Source organism: Dasypus novemcinctus, chromosome 6 (assembly GCF_030445035.2).
Source record: "Dasypus novemcinctus isolate mDasNov1 chromosome 6, mDasNov1.1.hap2, whole genome shotgun sequence".
Classification (NCBI taxonomy): Eukaryota; Metazoa; Chordata; class Mammalia; order Cingulata; family Dasypodidae; genus Dasypus; species Dasypus novemcinctus.
Genome location: NC_080678.1, coordinates 38280028 through 38305657, shown reverse-complemented (window position 1 = coordinate 38305657; position 25630 = coordinate 38280028). Strand labels below are relative to the sequence as shown.

At 37.7% G+C, this 25630-nt stretch overlaps 1 protein-coding gene across 11 annotated transcripts in view; it reads left to right on the top strand.

Annotated features, from left to right (window-relative positions):
* The window catches only part of NT5C2 (5'-nucleotidase, cytosolic II), a 129257-nt gene that overhangs the window by 77094 nt on the left and 26533 nt on the right, over positions 1-25630 (top strand). For all 11 annotated transcript variants that reach the window (XM_004473977.5, XM_004473976.4, XM_058298612.2 and 8 more), the window contains one exon: positions 11544-11617. In XM_004473977.5, the coding sequence (XP_004474034.1) occupies positions 11544-11617 (74 nt within the window). The remainder of the gene's footprint in view (positions 1-11543; positions 11618-25630) is intronic.

The following is a 25630-nucleotide window of genomic DNA, read 5'->3' as shown; positions in this document are numbered from 1 at the left end:
TAGCATATATAGTTATTTGGCTTATTGCAGTTCTCTGTAATACAGCTGTTTCATTTTGTCATCGTGGCTTGCTTTTGTGCACTATTTGCACAATGCATAAGATTTAATTCCCTTGGCACTCCCCCATGTTTTGTAGCATAGGTTAGGGAAAGAAAAGGAGAGGTGAGAATGTATGTGAGGTTTTTCTTTTTGTTTGATAAACATTGCAAGAGAAATTAGAGGGGAAGACAGGGATGATTTTTTTTTAAGTTCAGGAATTGCTTCTGTTGATAATGCTACTTATTTTGAATGAAAATGAAAAGATAAAGGACATTTGGTGGCTCTTCGTAGGAAAACATCCTACTTCCTAATTTTCAGCACCTATAAATTGTTTCCTAGCTTTGGCTACTCCCTGAAAGACAGCTTCTAGGGATATATGTCACAAAATGGTACCTACTTTGTAGTAGGTATTCAACAAATGTATTGATGTAAAGTTAGTCAAAGAGAAAAGAGGGTGGTTTGATGGAAATTTAGCAGGGTTTATTTTGGCCAAAACAGGTTTTCTTATTTCTGAAATATGTCATTCCCAGAGTTTGTATAGTTAATAAAGGTATTATTATCTATATGGCCTTGAAAAATATTATTTGATAGATTTTTGTTATAGTACAGGCTTAAATCTCCCTTCTGGCCAAGACTGAAATTAGTTAACTACCTTCCTAGTTTTGTTTATAGTGTCTTTATACACTTAAAACTGATTGAGGGAGATTAGCAAAATCTTTTTTTTTTGCTGTGCTTGAGACACACAATCAAAGCTGTTTCTTTTATTATGTAGTTCCCCGTGTCTCTTTCCTGCACTGTATTACAAGGAATAAAATCTTCCCCAATCCATCCCTGCCTCTATCCCATAGAATATTTTAGGTGTGTCAGCTGTTTGGGCTCTGATCAAGGATTTGATCCAGTTGGTCCCCTAGCCTGAATTGAGAATCTGTTTGAAAAGCTTAAGCTTCAAGGGTAACTTTTAGTTTCCAGAGTCTTTTATCCCTGTTGTACTTTCAGGAGGATTTATGTAACTGGGGAAATGAGTGATAATAAAGTAATTGCTCTTATCACTAAAAGCTGAGTGAAGCTTGATGAGAGATGATGAAATGAATAGTTTTGGTGGTATCATATTTGTTATCTTGAGTTTGGGAGAGTGTTTAAAATAAGAAGCATATTTGGGATGGATGTTACTTAGGGATCCTCTAGTCCCTTTACTCCCCTCCCATCTCTTATTAACCCCAGGCAAAGTAAATTTTGATTTTCTAGAAGACCAGGTTTTCTTGGGGAAAGTATAAATGTTGTATGTAACATCTCTCCTATAACTAAGAGTTATATAGAGCTAACTTAATGTGTATAGTAGGTGTGCCGGTGAGATAGGTATTGCTTTTTATGTTTTTCAGAGAAATAGAGAAGATGATAGTTCTGAATTCAAGGGCCTGTTGATTTTAAGTCCTTGATTAAAGTATTTTTAAGCAAATATTTGAAAATTTGTCTGCATTTAAATTGGCACATACATTCTGAGACAAGGAAAAGTATTCTAGTAAAATGTAAAACAGCAATATATAAATTGGTGAAGATTTAAAATAAGTTGTTACCTAGATAAATGCTTTCTAAATGCTTGAATATTTCTATCAGGAAAAACTGGAACATTCAAGCTTGCACATACTGGTTTTTTTTTTTTGCCTCTTCCCTTCCCTGCTCCCCACCGCCCCCCCCCAGTTGTCTGCTCTCTGTGTCCATTCACTGTGCCTTCTTCTGTGTCTGCTTGTATTCTTGTCAGTGGCACCCAGTATCAGTGTCTCCTTTTGTTGTGTTATCTTGCTGCGTCAGCTCTCCGTGTGTGCGGCATCAGCTCTCTGTGTGTGCGGTGCCGTTCCTGGGCAGGATGCACTTTTATCGCACAGGTGGCTCTCTTTACGGGGCACACTCCTTGCGCATGGGGCTCCTCCACATGGGGACACCCCTGCATGGCATGGCATTCCTTGCGTGCATCGGCACTACTCCTGGGCCAGCTCATCACACAGGTTTGAACCCTGGGTTTGAACCCTGGACCTCCCACATGGTAGGCGGATGCCCCATCCATTGGGCCAAATCCACCCCCTACACATACTCTTAAAAACTATACTAAAAAAAAAGAAAAAGAAAAAGAAACAAATTTTTTAAAAAATTTATTTTTAACAAGCTTCCTAGGTAATTGCATTCTTATACACACCAAAGTTTGAGAGCCACTGACCTATATCATTCTCATTTCTAACAGTTACTTACAAAAAAGTAAAAGAAAAGATTTGGTAATAAGAGAATGTCATCCACTTGTAATTTTGGCCACCAAGCTATGATCAGGTAGAAAGGTTATTGTTGGTTTCACAGAGGATTAAATATTACAAAAGGCCATCATGGTGATGATCCTACCATACTAGTATATATTCAGTTTTTCCATATCTATAATGATCTTTCTGAATTTTTAATCTGAATATTTCATTTCCCCCTTAAATTCGGATGACTTGTTCTTGCCTATAGGATAAAGTCCAAACTATCTAATGTGACACACAAAGTCTTCATGATTTGACTCCTAACATTTTAAGCTTCATTGCTGTTACTTCCTCTCCTTCCCACCCCAGCTTCTCCTTAAAAACTCCTTCTGCAAAAAATACAGAAAAAATAAAATCAAAGGAAACTCTTCCACTTCAGCCTCAATAAACTATTTATAGTTCACTGTAAACTATCCCCTTAGTTACCTGCATTGCCTTTCTTGTGTGACCTACTAGAAATCTACTATTTAAGATTTGGTTCAAACATCTCTTCTTGACCTCTCTAAACAAGCAGTACTCTCACCTCCATGTTCTTTTATAACAGTTATTAAATTGCTGTAATTATTTGCTCATAAGTCTCTGTGCTGCTAGTCTGAGTTCCTCAAGGCTATAGATAGTAAGTTAAAATGTAAGTTCAGTGAACTTGTATTTTAAGTTCTTTTGTTGTGTGTTCTTTTGTTCACTGCCATATCTTCGTATCTGGCATGTAGTAGGCACTCAATAAGTATGTGTTAAATGAATGTTTATATTTATGTCTTTAGTATCTGACATTTGCTTTTTTCCCTTTTTAGTTGCTTTTTAAAAATTATTTTTAATTGTGGTTAAATATAATGTAAAAATCATTTTAACCATTTTTAATAAAGAATTCTGACATTACACACATTGACAATACTAAGTAACTTTAACCATTCTCTATTTCCAGACTATTTTCATCATCCCAAATCAAAATTACTCCCCATCCTCCTCTCCAAACATCCCTGGTAACCACTATTCTGCTTTATGTCTCTATGAAAATGCTTATTCTAAGTAGTTCATATAAGAGAAATCGTAGTATTTGTCATCTTATGTCCAATTTTATTTCACTCAATATGTCTTCAGAGTTCATCCATGTTGTAGCAACTTCCAGCAGTTCACTTCTTTTTATGGCTGAAGAATATTCCATTATATGGATATACCATATTTTGCTTATCCATTCTTCAGTTGATAGGCACTCAGATTGCTTCCACATTTTGGCTATTGTAAATAATGCTGCTATGAGCACTAGTTTACAAATATCTATGTGAGTCCCTGCTTTCATTTCTTTTCGGTATCTACCCCAGGAGTGTAATGGCCAGATCATACGGTAATTCTAAGTTTAACTGTTTGAGAAACCACCAAACTGTTATCCACAGTAGCTGCACCATTTTACATTCCTACCAACGGTGTACGAGGTTCCTATTTTTCCACATCCTCTCGAGCAACATTTGTTATTTTTCAGTTTTTAAAAGAATAGCTATCCCAGTGTGTATGAAGTAGTATCGTATCTCATTCTAGTTTTAATTTGCATTTCTCTAATGGCTAATGATGTTGAGCATCTGTTTATACACCTATTGGCCATTTGAATATCTTCTTTAGAGAAATGTCTATTCAAATCCTTAACCCATTTTTAAAATTGGGTTGTCTTTTTTGTTGTTGAGTTGTAAGAGTTCTTTATATATTCTGGATATTAAACCCTTATCAGATATATTTCCAAATATTTTTCATATTCTATACATTGTATTTTCACTTTCTTGATAATGTCTTTTGCACAAGTTTTTAATTTTAGTGAAGTCCATTTAATCTCTTTCTTTGTTGCTTTTGCTTTTGGTTTAAAATCTAAAAAATTCGGGAAACGGACTTTGGCCCAGTGGTTAGGGCGTCCGTCTACCATATGGGAGGTCCGCGGTTCAAACCCCGGGCCTCCTTGACCCGTGTGGAGCTGGCCATGCGCAGCGCTGCAAGGAGTGCTGTGCCATGCAAGGGTGTCCCCCGCGTGGGGGAGCCCCACGCGCAAGGAGTGCGCCCGTGAGGAAAAGCTGCCCAGCGTGAAAAGAAAGAGCAGCCTGCCCAGGAATGGCGCCGCCCACACTTCCCGTGCCGCTGACGACAACAGAAGCGGACAAAGAAACAGGACAAAGAAACAAGACGCAGCAAATAGACACCAAGAACAGACAACCAGGGGAGGGGGGGAAATTAAATAAATAAATAAATCTTTAAAAAAAAAAAAATCTAAAAAATTCATTTCCCGTTCCTGAAGATTCTTATCTCTTTTCATATAAGCATTTTATAGTTTTAGCTATAACTTCTTTAGCTATTAACTGTTTAGGTCTTTGACCATTTTGAATTAATTTTTGTATATGGTGAGAGATAGAGCCCACATTCATTCTATTGCAGGTGGATTTCCAGTTGCCCCAACACCATTTGTTGAAGAGTCTGTTCTTTCCCCATTGTATGGACTTGGAACCTTTGTCGAAAATCAACTAGCCATGGATGTGTGGATTTATATCTGTACTGTCAGTTCCATTCCATTGGTCTGTATGTCTATCTTTTTTTTTTTTTTTTAAGATTTATTTATTTATCCCCCTACCCCCCCCCCCCCCCCACTGTCTGCTCTCTGTGTCCACTTGCTGTGTGTTCTTCTGTGTCTGCTTGTATTCTCATTAGGCGGCTCTGGGAACTGATCCTGGGATCTTCCAGGGTGCGAGAGAGGAGATTAATCTTTTGAGCCGCCTCAGCTCCCTTTTCTGCCATGTCTTTTTGTTTTCTCTCTTCTATGTCTCTTGTTGCGTCATCTTGCTGTGCTGGCTCTCCCATGCGGGGTGGCATTCCCGCACAGGCCGGCACTCCTCATGGGCCAGCTTGCCCTCACCAGGAGGCCCTGGGCATCGAACCCTGAACCTCCTATATGGTAGATGGAAGCCCAACTGATTGAACCACATCCATTTCCCTGTACGTCTGTCTTTATGCCAGTACAACACTGTTATAATTCTGTACATTTCCAGTAAGTTTTGAAAATCAGGAAGTGTGAGTCTTCCAACTTTGTTCTTCTTTTAGTTGTTTTTGACTCTTTGGGTCTCCTTGCAATTCCATATGAATTTGAGGATCAGCTTTTCCATTTCTGCAAAAAAAAAAAAAAGACTGCTGGAATTTTTATAAGGATGGCATTGAATTTGTAGATCACTTTAGGCAGGATTGACATCTTAGCAATTTTGCCCTCCCATCCATGAACATGGGATGACTTTCCATTTATTTAAGCCTTCTTTAATTTCTTTCATGGAAGTCTTACAGTTTTCAATGTACTAGTCTTTCACCTTCTTGGTTAAATTTATTCCTAGGCATTTTATTCTTTAGAAGCTATTATAAATGGAATTACTTTCTTGATATACTTTTCGGATTGCTCACTACTGTTGTATAGAAACCCAACTGCCTTATGCGTACTTACCTTGTATCCTGCAACTTTGAATTTGTTTATTTATTTTAGTAGCTTTCTTATGGATTCTTAGGGATTTTGTGTAAATAAGATTATGTCATTTGTGAACAGGGATCATTTGACTTCTTCCTTTCCAATATGGGTGCCTTTTTTTGCCTTTTTCTTGCCTAATTGCTCTGGTTAGAACTTCAAGTACAGTGTTGAATGACAGTGGTATGGTGAGCATCCTTGTCTTGTTCCTGATCTCTGGGGGAAAGCATTCAGTCTGTCACCACTGTATGTAATATTTGTGTGGGTTTTTCATAAATGCTCTTTATCATGTTGAAAAGAGTCTCTTCTATTTCTGGTTTTCGGAGTGTTTTTATAATAAAGGATATTAGATTTTGTCATAGGCCTTTCTGCATCAATTGTGATGATCATGTGTTTTACTTCATTTTATCAATGTGGTTTCTTACTTTGTTTTTCTTTGGATGAACCTTCCTGGCATTCCTGGAATAAATTCCACTTGATCATGGGGGGTATAATTCTTTTAGTACTTTGGATTCAGTTTGGCAGTATTATGTTTAGGATTTTCTTTTTTTTTTTTAAAGATTTATTTATTTTGTTTAATCCCCCCCCCTTTGTCTGTTCTCTGTGTCTATTTGCTGCGTCTCGTCTGCTTCTGTTGTCATCAGTGGCACAGGAAGTGTGGGCGGTGCTATTCCTGGGCAGGCTGCACTTTCTTTCGCGCTGGGCGGCTCTCCTTACGGGTGCACTCCTTGCGCGTGGGCCAGCTCCACACCGGTCAAGGAGGCCCGGGGTTTGAACCGCGGACCTCCCATGTGGTAGACGGATGCCCTAACCACTGGGCCAAGTCCGTTTCCCAGGATTTTCATCTATATTCATAAAGCATATTGGTCTGTGATTTTCTTTTCTTGTGTTATCTTTAGTACGGTAATTCTAGCCTCTTCTATGAGTTAGGAAATAATCTCTCATATTTTTTGGATAAGTTTGAGAAGGATTAATGGGATACTATTAGTCTGAGATTTTTTTTGTTGGGAGGTTTTTGATTATTTACTCAATCTATTTATTATAGGTCTGTTGAGAGTTTCTCTTCTTGCACAGATTAGATAATTTGTATGTTTCAAGGAATTTGTCCATTTCATTTGGATTTTCTAATTTGACATAGTACCCACTTATAATCCTTTTTATTTCTCTAAGGTCATTAGTAATGCCCTTAATTTCTGATTTTAATTATTTGTGTCCCCTCTATTTCTTTGTCAATCTAGCCAAAAGTTTGTCAATTTCATCAATCTTTAAAAAAAACAACAACTTTTGGTTTTGTTGATTCTGTTTGTCTTGCTCTATTTCATTTATCTATGCTTTAATCTTTACCTTTTCCATTTTTCTACTACCTTTGGGCTCAGTTTGTTCTTCTTGCTCTAGTTTTTTTAAGTGTGAAGTTAGGTTATTGATTTGTAATCTTTCTTTTTTAGGAAGACCTTTAAAGCTATAAATTTCCCCTGAGCACTTCCTTTCATTGTACCCTATAAGATTTTTTTGGTCTGATACTAACATCTTGTAACATTAACATACATTTGTTCCGTTTCAAAGAAAAGCAGTCTTATACATGCAATATTATCCATATTAAAATTTCACATGAGGTTTTACTCTGCCATATAGTCCCATGTCACATTTTTTTTCCTCTCTGGTTGCATCATCGTCTTTTTGCTGCATCGCTTCACTGCGCAGGGGCCTGTGCCTCAATGCGCAGGACTGGGATGCCTTTTTTCTTTTTTTACCAGGAGATCCTGGGGATAGAACCTGGGTCCTCCATATGGTAAACAGGAGCACAATTGCTTGAGCCACAGTCGTTTCCCCAATATTATATTTTTTAGCTTTCCTTTTAGTAATGTACATGATCTTAGAGGCATAATGCTGTATGCACTGGAGAAGAATATTGTATATTCAATTTATATCCATTTGGTCAAATTGATTACCAGTATCATTCAAGTGTTCTCTTTCCTTATTGAACTTCTGTTTAGATATTCTGTCAGTTATTGAAAGTGGTATATTCTCCAATAATTGTAGTTTCTCCATTTTTGTCAATTTTTCTCTCATATATTTTGGGGCTCTGTTGCAAGGTACATATATAACAATTATTGTTTAGAATCCTTTTATCTTCATTCTGGGTTGACCCTTTTATCAATATATCATACCCTTTTTTGCCTTTTCATATTTTTTTGACAAAGTATTTTGTCTGACAACAATATAGCTACTTCAGCTCTTTTTGATTACTGTTTACATGAATATCTTTTTCCATCCTTTTACTTTCAGCATCTTTGTGTCTCTGTACCTAAAGTGAGTCTCTTGTAGACAACAACTAGATGAATCATGGATTTTTATCCAGTTTGCCAATCTTTGCCTTCTAATAGGGAAATTTAGTTTACTGACATTTGAAATAATAACTGAGAAAGAAGAATTCACTTCTGCTGTTTCACTGTTTGTTTTCTGTGTATCTTATATGGTTTTTGTTCTTCAATTAACTCTACTAATTTTTTAAAAAATTTAGTTGATTTTTTTGTATTATGCCATTTTGATTCCCTTCTTTCCTTTTTTCTATACTTTTTAGTTGTTTTCTTAGTGGTTACTTTTGTAACCACTTAGAATTAATATCTTAAGCTAATAACAACCCAGTTTGACTAATAACCTAGTTTCAGTAGTTTACTAACTCTACTCTTATATCTTTGTACCCTCCCTCTTTATATTTTTATCATCTTGGATTTGGATTACTTCTTTATACATTTTATGATCATTTGCGAGGATTTTAAGTGTCATTTGACACATTTGCCTGTTACATCGTATAGGAAAAAGTAGTTACAAGCCAAAAGTACAGTAATCCAGAATTTTATGTTTACCTGCATAGTTATCTTCACCACTGTTCTTTATTTCTTTATATGGCTTCAAGTTACTGTCTAATGTCCTTTTATTTCAGCTTGGGGCATTCCTTTTAGCATTTCTTGTAGGGCAGATCTTCTGGTAGTGGACATTTTCAACTTTTGTTTATTTGTAAATGTCTTAATTTCACCTTCATTTAGGAAAGATAATTTTGCCAGATGTAGAATTCTTGATTGTCAGTTTGTTTTTTTCTTTAAGGACTTTAAATCTGCCACCCCACTATCTTCTGGTCTCCATGGTTTCTGATAAGAAATCTGTTTTTAATCTTATTGGGGAGACCTTGTATGTGACAAGTTACTTATGTCTTGCAGCTTTCAAAATCCTTTCTGGATTTTGACAATTTCACTGTAATGTGTCTTTGGTATAGATTTCTTCACCCAAGACCCATTATTATTGTTGTTGTTGGAGTTCATTGAGCTTCCTGGATGTGTATAGTCATGTCTTTTATCAGGTTGGGGATGTTTTTGGCCATTATTTCTTAATTACCTTTTCTTCCCCTTTCTCTATTTTGTCATTCTGACTCCATTGATACATATATTGGTACAGTTGATAGTGTCCCATAGGCCCCTCTGACTGTATTCATTTTTCTTTAGTATTTTTTCCTTTCTGCTCCACACATTGGATAATTTTAATTTTCTTGTCTCCAGATTCACTGATCCTTTCTTCTGCCTGTTCAGATCTGCTGGTTGAATCCATCTAATGAGTTTTTAACTTCAATTACTATATTTTGCAGCTCTAGAATTTCTGTTTGGTTCCCTTTATAATTTCTGTGACTTAATTTTGTTCAGACACCATTTTCCTAATTTCCTTTAGTTATTTTATATAAATTCCTGTAGCTTATTGAATATATTTGACAGTTGATTTAAAGTGTTTGGCTAATGGTTCCAGTGTATGTGCTAAATTCTCATTTTCTTTTGTATGGGCCTTACTTCCCTGTCTTTGTGTGTTTTGTAACTTTTTGTGGAGAACTGGATATTCTGAGTATTATGTTGTAACTCTGAAAATCTAGTTTTCCCACTACTCTGGGATTGCTCATTTTTGTTGTTGAGGGCTCAAGCTGTCCATTTGTGCCTTTTCCAAACTATATTTCTTTAAGTTCTGATTTTGCTTATGGGGTGGGAAGGTGGGAGGCGGGTTGGAACAGTGGCTACACTCAGCATCAGCCATCCAGCAATCTGAAGTAACTGAGCAAAAGCACAGTCATTATTGATTAGACCACATGGATTTTAGAGTACTAGGTCCTTATATGAGCCCATCCTGATAAAAGCAAGCTGGACCATGAGCCCAAGCTGCATTCTCCAGTGATGCCTGTCTTATGGGTCGGGGTAGGATTTGCTAGCCATTGTATGTAGGATGAAATCCACTGATATGTATCACAATTTACCACTCTTTCAACTGGGTCTTTCATAGGTTCCTTTGTGGAGGATTCCAGGTTTTCAAAATAAATGCTTCAGTCTTTTATTGCCAGTTGAATAATTGTTTTGGTGGAGGGACTGATTCCTGAAGCTTACTACTCTGCCATCTTCCCAAGATCGTTCTCCAGCATATGCTTTTTTTTTTTTAAGGAGGTGCCAGAGATTGAACCCTGGACCTTGTACATGAGAAGCAGGCACTCAACCACTGAGCTACACCCACTCCCCAGCATGTGCTTTTAATTAATGTTTGTTTATTAAATGAATTAATAATGAATGAGTGGGGAAGCAGCTGTGGCTCAATCAGTTGAGCGCTTGTCTAACATATGAGAGGCCTTGTGAAGGCAGGCTTACCCGCATGCCGTGGAGAGCCGCCAGCCTGCAAGCATCATGAAGTGCCACCCAGCCCACAAGGTGACACAACAAAAAGGGAGACAGGCTAAAAAAAAAAAAACACAGAAGAGTGCATAGCAAATGGACAGAGAGAGCAGATAACAAGCAAGTTGTGTGTGTCGGGGGTGTGTGTAAATAAATAAATACAGACACACAGCATGCACAGCCAATGGACATGGAGAACAGACAGCAAGCAGGCCGCAGGGGGTGGGGAATGAATGAGTGAATGAATTATGAAATCCCAAAATAAACTTATTTTATGTGATCAGACTTTGAAAAGAGCCTTTCCATGAAATCTTGGGTACATGGCATTATTGAAGATGTGTATTAGTCAGCCAAAGGGGTTCTGATGCAAAATACCAGAAATCCTTTGGCTTTTATAAAGGGTATTTATTTGGGGTAGAAGCTTACAGTTACCAGGCCATAAAGCATAAGTTACTTCCCTCACCAAAGTCTTTTCTATGTGTTGGAGCAAGATGGCTGCTGATGTTCAGCCTTCTTCTTCCTCTTAAGGCTCAGTGGTCCCAGCTTATTCCAATATCAGCTGTAGGCTGGAATAAATCTAGTCTCTCTCCTGGGGCTCATTTTTCTCTGGGTTCCACTGCTCAAAACTACTCTTGTGTGCTTACTTCCCAGGCTCCATCTCAAAACTCCCACCTCCCTTCCCTGTGGTGCAGTTTCTCTGTGAGTCCCCCCACCAAGGGGGCGGGGATGCAGCATTCTACTGATATGGCCCAATCAAAGCCTTAATCGTTATTTAATCAAGTAAAAGTGAAATCTCTGAATCCAGTATAATCTAGTATGCCCAAAGGAACAGGCCAATTTACAAACATAATCCACATATTTTCATATAATATCTGATTTCACTTATGGTTAAGAAGGACTTGAACAATTTTTACTGTTGATCTTTATATTGGTACTTTAAATGAGAAGATCTGGAAAAATAGTCAAATAATTTCATTATACATTAGAATATGTTTCATTTTAAAGTGTTAAATGATGTGTCATTTTTACTCCTTTTTATAGGGTGTTTGTGAACCGAAGTTTAGCCATGGAAAAGATAAAGTGTTTTGGTTTTGATATGGATTACACACTTGCTGGTGAGTAGCATTTTCTGATTGCCTAAGAGCTTCAGCTTTGGATGTAATACAGTGGTCCACAACAGGCAATTCAATAAACATGTTTCGAATTAATCATCTAAGAATGATGGAGGAATGGAATGGTAAAATAATTCAGCAGCTGAAAGGGATGTTATCTAAAGTAGACATAGAAGTTAATGGGGTTAAAAAGTGACAAACTATTCCCCCATGGTTATTAAAGCAAGCTCATTATATTGACAGTTAAATCCCATAAATATTTATTGAGAACCTGTAATGTACTTGTACATTTTGTTGCTGAGCATGGAGATAACTACTGTATATTCTCACAGAAAAATGAAAAAAATGAACTCTCTTGTTTAATGAAAGTATCACTGAATCTTAGTCTAAAACTATAGATCCTTTAAAAATTGCATTTTACTTTTTTTGGTAATCTTAACATCATATTTTAATGATTACTCAATCTAGATACTAATACACTTTGCTTATATTTTAGTATAGGCATACTTCAGAGATACTGCAGGTTCAGTTCCAAACTACCAAATAAAGTGACTATCACAATAAAGTGAGTCACGTGAATTTTTTTGGTTTCCCAATGCATTTAAAAGTTGTTTATACAATACTGCAGTCTCTTAAGTGTGCAATAGCATTAAGCCTAAAAAAAAATGTTCGTATTTTAGTTAAAATGTGACACAGAGACACAGAGTAAGCACATGCTATTGGAAAAATGGTCCTGATAGATTTTCTTGACGCAGGGTTGCCACAGACCTTCGATTTGTAAAAAAAACAAAACCAAACCATAATAATCTGTGACGCATAATAAAGGGAAGCACAATAAAATGACATGTGTTTGTAAAGAGTAATTACTAGCACTTATTAGGAGCCTATAATATGCCAGGCCCTAGGTGCTTTACATAGATTATCTAATTTAATACGTGGATTATCTCTTTTACATGAATTATCTCATTTCATATTTCCACAAACACTATGAGACAGATATTAAGCACTTTGTCTAAGGTTTTAACTGAATAAAGATTCAAACTAGGAATACACACATATATAGGTATATATAATAAATTTAAATTACCATTATTAATAATGGTAATTTCAAATCATTAAGTTTCCCTCCTCCCCTTTTCAAACAAACAAGCCAGGTCTTAAGCACTCAAAAAGTCACAAAGTCCTTTAAAGTAGTCCCTTTGAGAGGTTATATTCATTATCCCAACATTCCATTGTTTGGGTCAAAACATTGTTACTCTTCTTGGGGAGTGGTATTGCCTTGTTGACTTCATACTCACACCTGGTTTCCCCTATTGGTATTCGCTAAATTTAGCTGTGAATAACTTTGGTTTTTAAAAAAATAAACCATACCCTTGAAGTACTAAGACTTTTCACCAGAAAAATGTGCCACAAAATACAAAGAAAAGATTAAAGAAATGTTTTTTGACAGCTTTGAGTATTTCAGGTAAATATCACTAGCATGGGTTTAATAGCCTCATAGGGTAAGTTCTTGGTAAGGGACTTTATTCTTTCTGAAGCTTTCTCTGAAACATTGTCTTCTTTGTGCTCTCCTTGATACCTTGATCTCCTTGGTACATCACTCTCTCAGAGCAATTTATGTATTGATAGCAGCTTTTGTTTACCTGCTGTCTTCCCATTGCAAATTCAGGCAAGGCTTTCTTCTTCACATAATTTATATCCAATGTGTAGCTTCCCCTAGGCTGGGGGTGGAGTAAAAATGGCAGCCACTGGCCTCCCTCCACTTGGGCAGATTTCACACCCAAATGTTCCCTTGTACCTTAGCCAGCCCAGTCCACCAGTCAGTAGCCGAAATCGGCAGCCAACCACCTCCTCCCCCCATGCTTTTGGGAAAGGGAGCTTCCAATTCCAGCCACAGAGCAGCTCCTGGGGCGGCCCCTGCCACCAGAGTAGGACAATCACCGGCCTCCACAGCTTGGCCGGTAATTTCCCGGAGAGGCTGGTGCAGGTCCCCACAGCTTCCTTCTTGCTGGAGGTGGTGTTGGCGCCTAGGCCAGAGCTGCAATCTGATCTTGATGGAAAGAAGCCGGTCCCTGCCAGCACTGTGATTTTTCAGTCCGCCCCACTTTCCCTCGTGCCAGGTGTGGAGTTAAGATGGTGGCTACTGGCCTCTTTCTGACCTGGACATGCTCAAACTTTACCTGTTCTCAGGATTATACGTTAGCTTGCTGAATTTACTCATCAGTAGCTGAAGTTGGTGCCCAACTGTCTCTCTCTCCCCTGTTTTTGGAAAGTGGAGTTTTCAATTCCAGCCGTGGAACAGCTTCCAAGGCGGCTTGTGCCTCCAGTGGAAGATGGGCTCCGGCCTCCGTGGCATGGACCTCTCTACTTACAAGTCTTCTCAGCAGATGGGCAGTCTCCTCTTTCCATTCCTTCAAGTATGTTGCAGGATGCTCTCCAGTCTCCTGGATCCCCCAAACAGGTGCTTCACCTAGCTCCAGATAGCTCTGGGTTTTTACTAACTGCCTTGTAGCAGGAGCTGACTCTAGGAGCTCCTTACTCCGCTGCCATCTTGCTAGTTCTTTACCCCTAACATTTGAAAAAACTTTTTATTCTGAAATTATTTTAGACTACAGGGGAGTTACAAAAATTATTAATAGAGTTCTTCTTTACACTTTCCTAATGGTAACAACTTACTTGACCATAGTACAATTATAAAAATGAAGAAACTAATATTAGTACAGTATTCTTTGTTGAAATACCGACTTTTTAAGCAACTTAAAATTTTTTAATGTGTTTTTCCCACTAGTGTCCCTTTTCCACTCAGGATCCAATTCAGGATCCACATTGCATTTAGTTGTCATATCTCCTTAGTTTCCTCCAATCTGTGATAATTCCTAAGTCTTTCATAACTTTGAAACTTTGGACGAGTACTGGTCAGATGCTTTGAAGAATAGTTTACAGCTTGGGTTTGTCTGATATTTTCTCATGAAGAGATTTAGTCATTCTGCATTTAGAGGAAGAATATCACAGCACTGATAATCCCTTCTGAGAGCATATAATGTTGATACTGGTTACATTACAAAATTATTCTTTTTCTCTTTAAACTATCAGTTTTTGTTGAGTAGTGTTCCATTGGATGGATATTGCATTGTATGGGTGTACTATAATTTCTTTATCCATTTACTTATGGATGAACATTTGAGTTGTTTCCAGTTTGGGGCTGTTATGAATAAACTATGAAAATTGGTGTGCCGGTCTTTCTTTGGACATATGTTTTCATTTCTTCTAATTAAATACATGAGAGTGAAATTGCTGAGTTGCATATTTACCTTATAATAAATTAATGTTTTTTAGAGTGTTGATACTTGCATTAGTCAGCCAAAGGGGTGCTGATGCAAAGTACCAGAAATCTGTTGGCTTAATAAAGGGTATTTGGGGTAAAAGCTTACAGTTACAAGGCCCTATAGAGTCCAATTCAAGGTACCATAAGAGGTTAGTTCTCACCGAAGTCTGTTGCCATGTGTTGAAGCAGGATGGTGGGTGATTTCTGCCTGGTCTCTCTTTCCTTCTTCCTCTTGTGGCTCCGTGGTCCCAGGTTCTTCCTCATCCCAGCTGTAAGCTGGCATAGGGCTTGTTTCTTCTAGGGCTTCATATATACAGCTTCTGGTATAGGGCTTCCTTCTTTTCAGGCTCTTTTTCAAACTTAACAGGCAAATGGCTTATCTCTTCCTGGGGCCACAGAATCAAAGTTCTCTCCTCTGCCGTGTCTATGGAGCTCCCTCTCTTCCCTCCTGTGGATCTTCTTCTGTGTCTTCTTGATTGAGTGCCTATTTATATCAGCTCATCAAGGAAATGTGGACTTAACCTGAGTTACACCCTACTAAATCAAAGCCCTAATCTTAACATAATTTAATCAAAGTCATCTCAGCTGAGTCTAATACCATCAAAGGGTATCACATCCAGAGGAACAGATCAGTTTACAGACTTAATCCTTCTCTTTTTTGGGGTTCATAAATAATCTCAAACTGCCACAATACCATTTTAGATTCTCATTTCTGATAGTGATAATCTGTGCCCTTTTTTCCCTTTCTTCTTCATCAGTGTAGCTAGAGGTGTATCAATTGAATTGATTTCTTTTCAAAGAACCAGTTTTTGGTTTCAGTGATTTTTCTCATGTATAATTTTTAAAAATAGCCAACGTATTATATATAATTGATTCTCATTTGTGTTTAGTTGTTTCCAGTTAAGTCTCTGCTAATACTCAAATTAGTGAATACTGAACCATTGTCCCTAGGGAAAATAAAGATTACGTTCTTGCAAGCATCTGGTCACAACATTTGTCAATCAATCAATCCTTTACCTTGTTTTATGTGTACTTCTTAAAGATACCTTCAATCTTTTGTTTCCTCCTTAAATTTTTATACAACTGTTCCCAAGGATGTTCTTTCTTTCACCAGCCTTTTTAAGACTGTCCCTGTAGCAGTTTGATATGGTTATGAATTCCAAAAATAGATATTGGATTATGTTTGTAATCTGATCTGTAACCTGGGCATGACTAAGTTATGATTAGGGCGTTGAGTCTCCACCTCTTGGTGGGTGGGAACTTACAGATAAAAGGCAAGGCAAAGAACAGAGTTGAGGGTTCTTAATGTTGGAGTTTTGATGTTGGAGTCTGATGCTGAAGTCTTAAGCTGGAGCGCCGGGGAAAGAGACAGAGCTGTTCACCTAGTAGTCTACAGCTGACCTTATGGAGAGAGGCAAAGCCTAGAGAGCCTTATAGTCTACAGCTGTCCTTGTGGAGAAAACAGGCGTTGAGCCCAGAGGAACCCAGGAAGCCTGAACTCTCACAGACGTTGGAAGCCATCTTGCTCCAACATGTGGAAATAGACTTTGGTAAGGAAAGTAACTATACTTTATGGCTTGGTAACTATAAGCTCCTACCTCAAATAAATACCCTTTATAATGCCCAGCAGATTTCTGGTATTTTGCATCAGCACCCCTTTGGCTGATTAATAAAGTCCCCATTTAATCCCCTCTAGAAACAGTATCATTATCTTCAGAACAATTTAGAGCATTTTAAGAAAGCCTCTGAGCATACATTTAAGGAAGTTTAATCATAAATCTTGTTGGGGGTCAGGTAATTGTAGCTCATTAAATAAGGTGTTGATTCACTAACACTGAACTCAGGGCCATCAGCACTATAACTCATGCCCGCATGAAGTTTATCTAACATCTATTCTCCATAAGGTATGTTATAGCATTCTTGCACTTAAGAACACTCCGGGGGGGGGGGCGGCGGCGGTGGTGGAGGAGTATGAGGTATATGGGAACCTCTTATATCTTTCAGTGTGACTTTTTTTGGTGATATATGTATCTTTTTAAAAAAAATAGAAAAATGGAAAAAAGGTCTCTACATAGCACTTCAGCACTATACTTGGGAGCCATTTTAAACAGTGAAATCAGCAGCAAAAAGCATAAAAATGAAAAAAAAAAACCCAGTAAGTGGCGTTAACCATACCACAGAAAGGATACTTGTTTACAGAATAAGAGCTGAAGCAAGAAGACAGCCTTACCTTGTTCAGCCTTAGCTGGAAATACGCACATTGGACAACTCAAGTTTTTTACCACTCTGCACATGACTGAAAGCACCATGAATATGGAATCTTTGAATAATGTATCAGTTTTGTTGATAATTTCTGCTACTCACTGGGTATTGATTAAATATGTAATGTTATCTCTTGAGTAATCTGGTAACTATCATCAGGGAGAAATTAGGGAGGAACCAAAAGACAGGGATGGAATTATACTTATGGAAATGAACAGGGCAAGTTGATGTCAGAATAGATTGCTTATAAGCAAGCTTAGCCATCCTTTGGAGTTAAGTAGAAACTTGTACATGTTTTAGGGAAATAAAACAGCATATTTATTCATTTGCAGTAGTCTTAATATTAAATTAAGGTAATTGTGAGATTATATCTCAGTGTAGTAATTTTATTATTTCTTTGATATTTTAAAATAGTATATGTTCTGGAAATGACTTAAATGTGCATTTCAGCATGCTAAGGAAATGCTAATGTGATCTATAACTTTATCAGAGGCTGCCCATCTTATCCATCATAGTCTATTTCTCCCCCTTCCTATTATGTGCATCCTACACGAACATCCTCAGTGTTACCTATATTCTTATATTTCTCTCTTTTATATGCTAGTTTATGCTTGCTGTAACAAATAGAAATTGAGACAGAAGCATATTCCTAGCCTAGCATTGGTTTAATGTTTTTCTTGGTATGCAGTAACCTCTCTTGATAAGACATTTACTTTTCTGCTTTTGGAATTCCTTTCTACCAAAGATTTAAATTTAAAACTGGTTTAAAAGTAATTGTGGGAAGCGAACTTGCCCCAATGGATAGGGTGTCTCCCTACCACATGGGAGGTCCGCGGTTCAAACCCCTGGCCTCCTTGACCCCTGTGGAGCTTACCCATTTGCGGTGCTGATGCGCGCAAGGAGTGCGGTGCCATGCAGGGGTGTCCCCTGTGTAGGGGGGCCCCACGCACAAGGAGTGCACCCCGTAAGGAGAGCCACCCAGTGCGAAAGAAAGTGCAGCCTGCCCAAGAATGGCCCCACACACACGGAGAACTGACACAACAAGAAGATGCAACAAAAAGAGACACAGATTCCCGGTGCCGCTGATAAGGATAGAAGCAGTCACAGAAGAACACACAGCAAAAGGACACAGAGAGCAGACAACTGAGGGGGGAGGAAGGGGAGAAAAATAAATAAGAAATAAATCTTAAAAAAAAAAAAAGTAATTGTAAGTAAGCAGTTCCAACTGGCTTTCATGATAATTGCTGACTATAAAAAAGTAATTATTTATAAAATAATAAAAATATCCAAATATTACAGGCATCATGTGTCTTTATACATTATATTATATGTTTTTATCAGGACCTAAGCAGTAAACAGTTTCATTTCTGAATATAATTTTTAAGTTTTGATGGTTTTGCTTCTGTGTTCTAACTCTATTAGCACCATTAACATTATTTTATTTTTTCTTATGTTGTTGATTGGACGTTCTTGTCAATGTTATATGCTGAATGAAATGTGGCACAGTGCTCTCTCTTTTTTCCCGGGTATTTTTTGACTTTAGAATTTAGGGAATTCAGAAGGAATTAGTTTTGTTTTATAAAAAATATTTTTCAGTATTAGTTCTGTGTATGTGTGTGTGTATATATATATTTTTTAAGATTTATTTTACTTATTCCCCCCACCCCCCGCCACTTGCACGCACCGTCTGCTCTCTGTGTCCATTCACTGCGTGTTCTCCTGTGTCTGCTTGTCTTCTCTTCTCATCTTCTCTTTAGGAAGCACTGGGAACCATTCCTGGGACCTTCTGATGTGGGAGAGAGGCACTCAGTTGCTTGAGCCACCTCAACTCCCTGGTTTGTTGTGTCTCTCATTGTCTTTCCTCTGTGTCTTTTTTTTTGTTGTGTCATCTTGTTGCATCAGTTCTCTGCACAGGCCAGCTTACCTTCACCAGGAGGCCCCAGGAACCAAACCCAGGACCTCCCATATGGTAGACAGGAGCCCAATCACTTGAGCAATATCTGCTTCAGTTAGGTATATATTAAGTGCTTAGTTAGTAGCTGTCTAGCTACTATATAAATAATTATAATTACCTTCTTTGTATATTACTATTCCTAACATAGAGAAAGACACTCAATACATACTTGATTTTTTATTTGGGTGACAGGTCTAGAGAGGAATAATCCAATAAAATATTTCTTTTAACTAAAGTGAAATTATTAGATATGCTATAAAACTGCTGTCTAAATAATTGGCTCTTCTGGTAAACAATATTCTGAGTGAAATGGAGTTATTCATAGCATAATGGGTTAATAGTTTTCAGAGTCAGAATGAAGTGAAATAAATAGAATATAATGAGCCCAGGATTGATGGTTCTGTTAGGACATCATATTTCAAAGAGCAGTTATGTTTTGAAATGGCATGTTCATTGAGAGAGAAGGTATTGACACATCTCCTGCCTTATCACACTGTAAACTTTACCTAAATTTGTTCTGGAAAACAACAGCAACACAAACAGCTACAAGGGGCTTCTTGAAATTTGTTTTCTTGCCTTGGTTTCAAATGTGGGAAATATGTAAAACTCGTCTCTGGAAAGGGCAGAGGAGAGGATTTAATTTTGGAGATTTAATCTGTTTTCATAAGGAAATGCTCTGGGTTTGGCCTTGTAGAAAATGGCTACAGGGAAGCAGACTTGGCCCAGTGGTTAGGGCGTCCAACTACCACATGGGAGGTCCAGGGTTTAAACCCGGGGCCTCCTTGACCCGTGAGCAGCTGGCCCACATGCAGTGCTGATGCGCGCAAGGAGTGCCGTGCCATGCAGGGGTGTCCCCCGCATAGGGGAGCCCCACGTGCAAGGAGCGCGCCCCGTAAGGAGAGCCGCCCAGCGCCAAAGAAAGTGCAGCCTGCCCAAGAATGGCACTGCACACACGGAGAGCTGACACAACAAGATGATGCAACAAAAAGAAACACAGATTACTGTGCCACTGACAACAACAGAAGCAGACAAAGAAGACGCAGCAAATAGACACAGAGAACAGACAAGTGGGGCGGGGGTGGGGGGGAAGGGGAGAGAAATAATAAATCTTAAAAAAAAATTGGCTACAGAATACTTTTTGAGGGATAAATGGTATAAAAATTTTGCTTTATTTTGAATTTTCAACATTTTAATAGAAAATTCATATTGATAAATAAAAGAATTGGCTTTAATCCCAATGTTTGAAAATCATGTTCCTTATTTCAAATGTGGGGGTTGATAACATTAGTTGTGAATGATCATTTAAAACTTTGATTTCACTAATAAATGAGGAAGAGGATAGTTAAAGCAAGAATGCATAAGTGAATTTTAGGAATGTTAAGATGTAATTACAGTAATTCTAAACTTGTAATTTTCATCTAAAGTAAGTTATGTAGGCCTTTGGGAGAATGATCTTAAGGAGAAGAGGGGGCAGAGTTTGGTTGTTTTTTGTTAGTTTGTTAAAAAAGATATTGGTAGTCTTATTTCTCTTAAGCAGTTTTTTTTACTTCATGATTTTGCTTACAGTTTATTAATCGCTTTCTCCCCTGAATGAAGTGTCTTGAAAGTGTTCAGTGACATAATTTATTCTGATGGGAGCCTCAAAATCTTCATTTGATCTTAATGCTAACTTTTCTTCGAACAATTTTTCACAGATCCTGTTATCAACTGTCCCAATAGTTGAAGCCATCTACCCATTATAAATGTATTTATTAGTTTATTTACAAGATTTTCTGTATAAGAATTTTTTTTAGGAGTTACCAGGGATTGAACCCAGGATCTTGTACGTGGGAAGCAAGCACTCAACCACTGAGATAAGATCCGCTCCCCTGTATAAGATTATTTTACATTTTTTAATTTAAGATTATATATACTCAATCCTATTTTTTAAAAAGTCCCCAAAACCCCAAATATGTGATCATTAGGTACACTAATTTCTCCTGATTAACTTGGAACTAAGTTAGTATCAATCCTGAAATCTAATACCAATATTGGTATTTAGCTCCTTATCTCTGTAATGCTATAGATCAATACTTTATTTATCTAACAGATTATGCAGATTAATTATGCTTTTACTAGTTTGTATACTAAGTACAAATGAGTTATATAAGAAGATAAATTTTTAGAGTCTAGGCATATGAGCTTTTTGACTATGTTTTATATAAAAATTATCTATCAGGCCTCCTTACATTCCTCTCTTACCCCAGGTCATTCTACAATCTTCTCTGCACATGATGTATATCAGGGTCTGGTCCTTTGCATTTTTTGGCTTCCTTTTCATTTTTTCTTTTCTCTTTTTGGGGGCTTCTTTTTCCCTTAATTTTACCTGTTTAGGTGCTCTGGTTTTCTATAATAAGTTCCCCTAATGCAGGGGTCCTTCACAAGGGATCCATGAGCTTGGGTTGAAATTCAAGAAAACACTGTTCTTTTTGGTGCAGACATTTTGGTGTGGATGTGATATATTATTAATACACAGTATAGCTGGGACTTAGTAAGGGGTCTGTGGTTTTCACCTGGCTGGCAAAGGGTCCGTGGAACAAAAAAACTTAAGAACCCCTGCCCTAATGTAATCCTTTCTGGACCCCAGATTTTGTCTATTTGCCAAATAGACAAAATCTGGAGTGGGACAGTTGAGTCAGACTGATAAATGCATTCCCCAGGATCAAACAAACCAAAAAAATCATCAGAGTTCACCTAAGACTAGATCTTTGGGCTTGGGGGAACACTGAGGAATTTGTTTTTAACCCTATTACAGCCTTTGCCACAGAATCAAGGGACCAATCTATACTACTTGTAAATTTTGTTTCTTTGGTTTTATTTGCATAAAGGAGTGCTAAATATGTTATATTGCTGAGTGCATAGTTGCTAATATTGGCCAGTAAAGTGAAAATGGAAAATATGGGAAGAATTGGCATTTTCCAGGCTGTTTAGTGCTTGTTTATTTCTCAAATGGCAGATATGTGGTTTCAGCACTCCACAGACCTGTGGTTTCCGTTATATTTAGTATTCTGATACTTAGTTTATAATATTATACCCAGAAATATATTGCTGAGGTTTTAAGTGAGAAATCCTTTTCTGATCGACAGAATACTTATTTCACCTCCTTGTGGTTACTGATCACCATCTGACAGACTGCTAATCTGCATAATGTGGTTTCTTCAAGAAGCAAAATGTTGCCAACAACTAAGTGAAAGCAATGTGGGTGTAAGAAGTGGTTTTTAAAAAACTAAAAAGCCAGAACAATTCTCTTCTTGCTTTGAGGGTTTCATCCCATACGTTCTGAGTTTGGGAGTTTAGGTCCGGTCTTATTTTTATCTTTACCCAAGAGGGTATGTGGTATGGAAAGAAAAGACTTGTACTAGATCTTGGCCACCAGCATGATACATAACCTCCCTGCATCTCAGTCTCTTTAATAAAAAAACCAAGGGATGTGGTGGCAAGGGGAGATAAAATATATAAGCATGAAATGAAATAATGTATATAGAAGTATTAGTGCAATGAAAGGTAGTTCTCTTCTCTGGTTGGTGATACCAAAGTATGGTATTAATATACTAAACTTAAAAATAATAATAATAATAATAATATACTAAACTTGGGCTCTAAGTGAAAATCTAAGGAACAAGGAGAGACATGCCAATATTAAACTCATTTATACTCCTAAAGTGGAAAAACTTGGAATGCTAGGCAAATAGCATGTAATATTTAAACACTCTATTGCTTTTTAATTTTTTAAAGTATTGCAGATGATCATGAACTTAAAAGAAAGCGAAACTTCTTCTCTGACTAGCTATTTGTACTGAATTATACAAGGTATTTTGGCATCAGAGTATGTTTGCATGGAAATAAAGCTGAGTTCCCAGGGAAGGGTTATTTCTTAGCAGGATTAAGCTGAGGAAAGAGATTTAAGAGAAAAAATCTTTATTTAAATTTAAAATTTTTCCTATCACTGATACGCTTCTGATAGGTGCCAGGGGGGTTATTTTCTTTTTTTGAAACAATAAAAATTCTTGTAGGTAGAAGAAAAAAGAGTTGACCTTTGCAGTTGTATGAAAGACTTAAAGGGAAGTGGACTTGGCCCAACGGATAGGGCGTCGGTCTACCACATGGGAGGTCCGCGGTTCAAACCCTGGGCCTCCTTGACCCATGTGGAGCTGGCCCACGCGCAGTGCTGATGCGTGCAAGGAGTGCCGTGCCACGCAGGTGTCCCCTGCGTAGGGGAGCCCCATGTGCAAGGAGTGCGCCCCAGAAGGAGAGCTGCCCAGCGTGAAAGAAAGTGCAGCCTGCCCAAGAATGGTGCCGCACCACACAGAGAACTGATACAGCAAGATGATGCAACAAAAAGAGACACAGATTCCCATGCCACTGACAAAAACAGAAGTGGACAAAGAAGAACACGCAGCAAAAGGACACAGAGAACAGACAACTGGGGTGGGGGGGAAGGAGAGAGAAATAAATTTTAAAAATCTAAAAAAAAAAAGATTTAAATATATGGTAACTTCCATGGTGTTAACATCAATTTATGCATATAGAATTGTTAAATTTCCAGAAGTCTGACACCAAGGGAGAGAGTAACTTATCTTCATGGTAGTGAGAGGTTTATATTTTATTCAGTGCCCTTCACAAATACAGAGAGACTATTGATTTAGAATTCTAAAAATGTGTTATTTCTATCTTGCTTTGGGAAATCATCTTGATTTTTCTTTTTTCACTTAAGTTGTTTTTTGGGGAGAGGGGCTCTTTTGACTCTTAGGTTCAGAGGTCCAAAAAGAGGTATATTCCAATTTTTTTGTTTTGAAGCTTCAGCACCTTTATGTTCTGAGCCATTTCAGTAAGTCCAGCAATAAGCTCCTTATTTTTCCTTATTTCCACTTCAGAACCAGTGGATACCATGGCCAGTGTCCAGTTTCTTTCATTTCTCTGAGAAGTTATCAGGAGGAGAGATAAAGAATACTTATTAAGCATCTTTTATCTGCTAGTGAATCTACTTTATGCACAGTGTTCCTTTTAAACCTGGCAATAGCTTATTGAGGCAGGGACTGATATGTCATAGGCTAAGACTCATAGCTGGAATTTAAACTCAGGTCAGTTCATGTTACTTCCAGTTATCAGAGGAACAGAAATTATCCACTAACCTCTTGATGAGAAGTCAATAAGAGAAAAAAGCCCCTACAAACAAAAAAGATCATACTGGGAAGTGGGTGTGGCTCAAGTGATTGGGCTCCCGTCTGCCATATGGGAGGTCCAGGGTTCATTTCCCGGGGCCTCCTGGTAAAGGCAAGCTGGCCTGTGTGGTGAGCTGGCCTGAGCGGTGAACTGGCCCACGTGGAGTGCTGGCCCAATTGGAGTGCTGGCCCGTGCAGCAAGATGATGCAACAAAAAGAGACACAGAGGAGAGACGTTAAGAGATGCAGCAGACCAGGGAACTGAGGTGGCACAAGAGATTGAGTGCTTCTCTCATTCTGGAAGGTTCCAGGATTGGTTCCTGGTGCCTCTTAAAGAGAAGACAAGCAGGCACAGAAGAACGCACAGTGAATGGACACAGAAAGCAGACAACTGGGGAGTGGGGTGGGTAGGTGGGATAAATAAATAAATCTTTTCTTTTTTAAAAAAGAAAGATCATACTTTTTCCAAAAATGAAAATCCTTTTTAGGGTGAAAATGCTTCTCTCTTTTGCATTTGAAATGTAATCATCCTTACAATATAGATACTTTTACATGATTTTTCTTTTACTTATTTTTAGAAATAATCTTAAGGGGATAAAACCTCAGAAGTACTGTATAAATAATCTATCCCAAATGCTGTTAGAATTCTAAAATTGTGAATTTTTTTAAAAATTAAAAAATCTTGGGTGGGAGTAAATATATTTTACATCCCACTCCTTTGAAATTTTCTACCCCTTTCTCCCTTTATAGGCCATATCATTCGCCAGTGAGGATGAAAGCCAATTATGCCAAACCTAAGCACTAGCATTAGCAAGCCTAAGATGGGAGAGAAGATAAATAAAGCTATTATGAAGTATCAGAGAAACTAGCTCTCCATGTTGGTAAAGCAGAGGGTTTCTTCCTGACACTAAAAGAAGCATCCCAGGACCTTTGATGGCTCTCCTCTCTAGTAAATGAACACTGATCTCATGTTATTGTTATTGGAATTGACTCAACTCACTTGACATTTAAATGAACATTTTTTGCATAGCATGTTTACTTATACTGTCCAGAGCACTCATATTATATTTCTGTCAGTAGTTGTATATCCTCACCAAATTTCTTAGCATCTGAAGCATTTAAAGGGGTGAAGAAAAACAATCTAAAGTAAGAAGTATTATGTAGCATTGGTGTACTATCACTGTAGACATCTCAAGCACTTCAGTAAACTTTTTTTTCTTGATTTTTCTAATTTACTACGGAGGTACTTAAGATGTGTTATTAGTTAATATGTA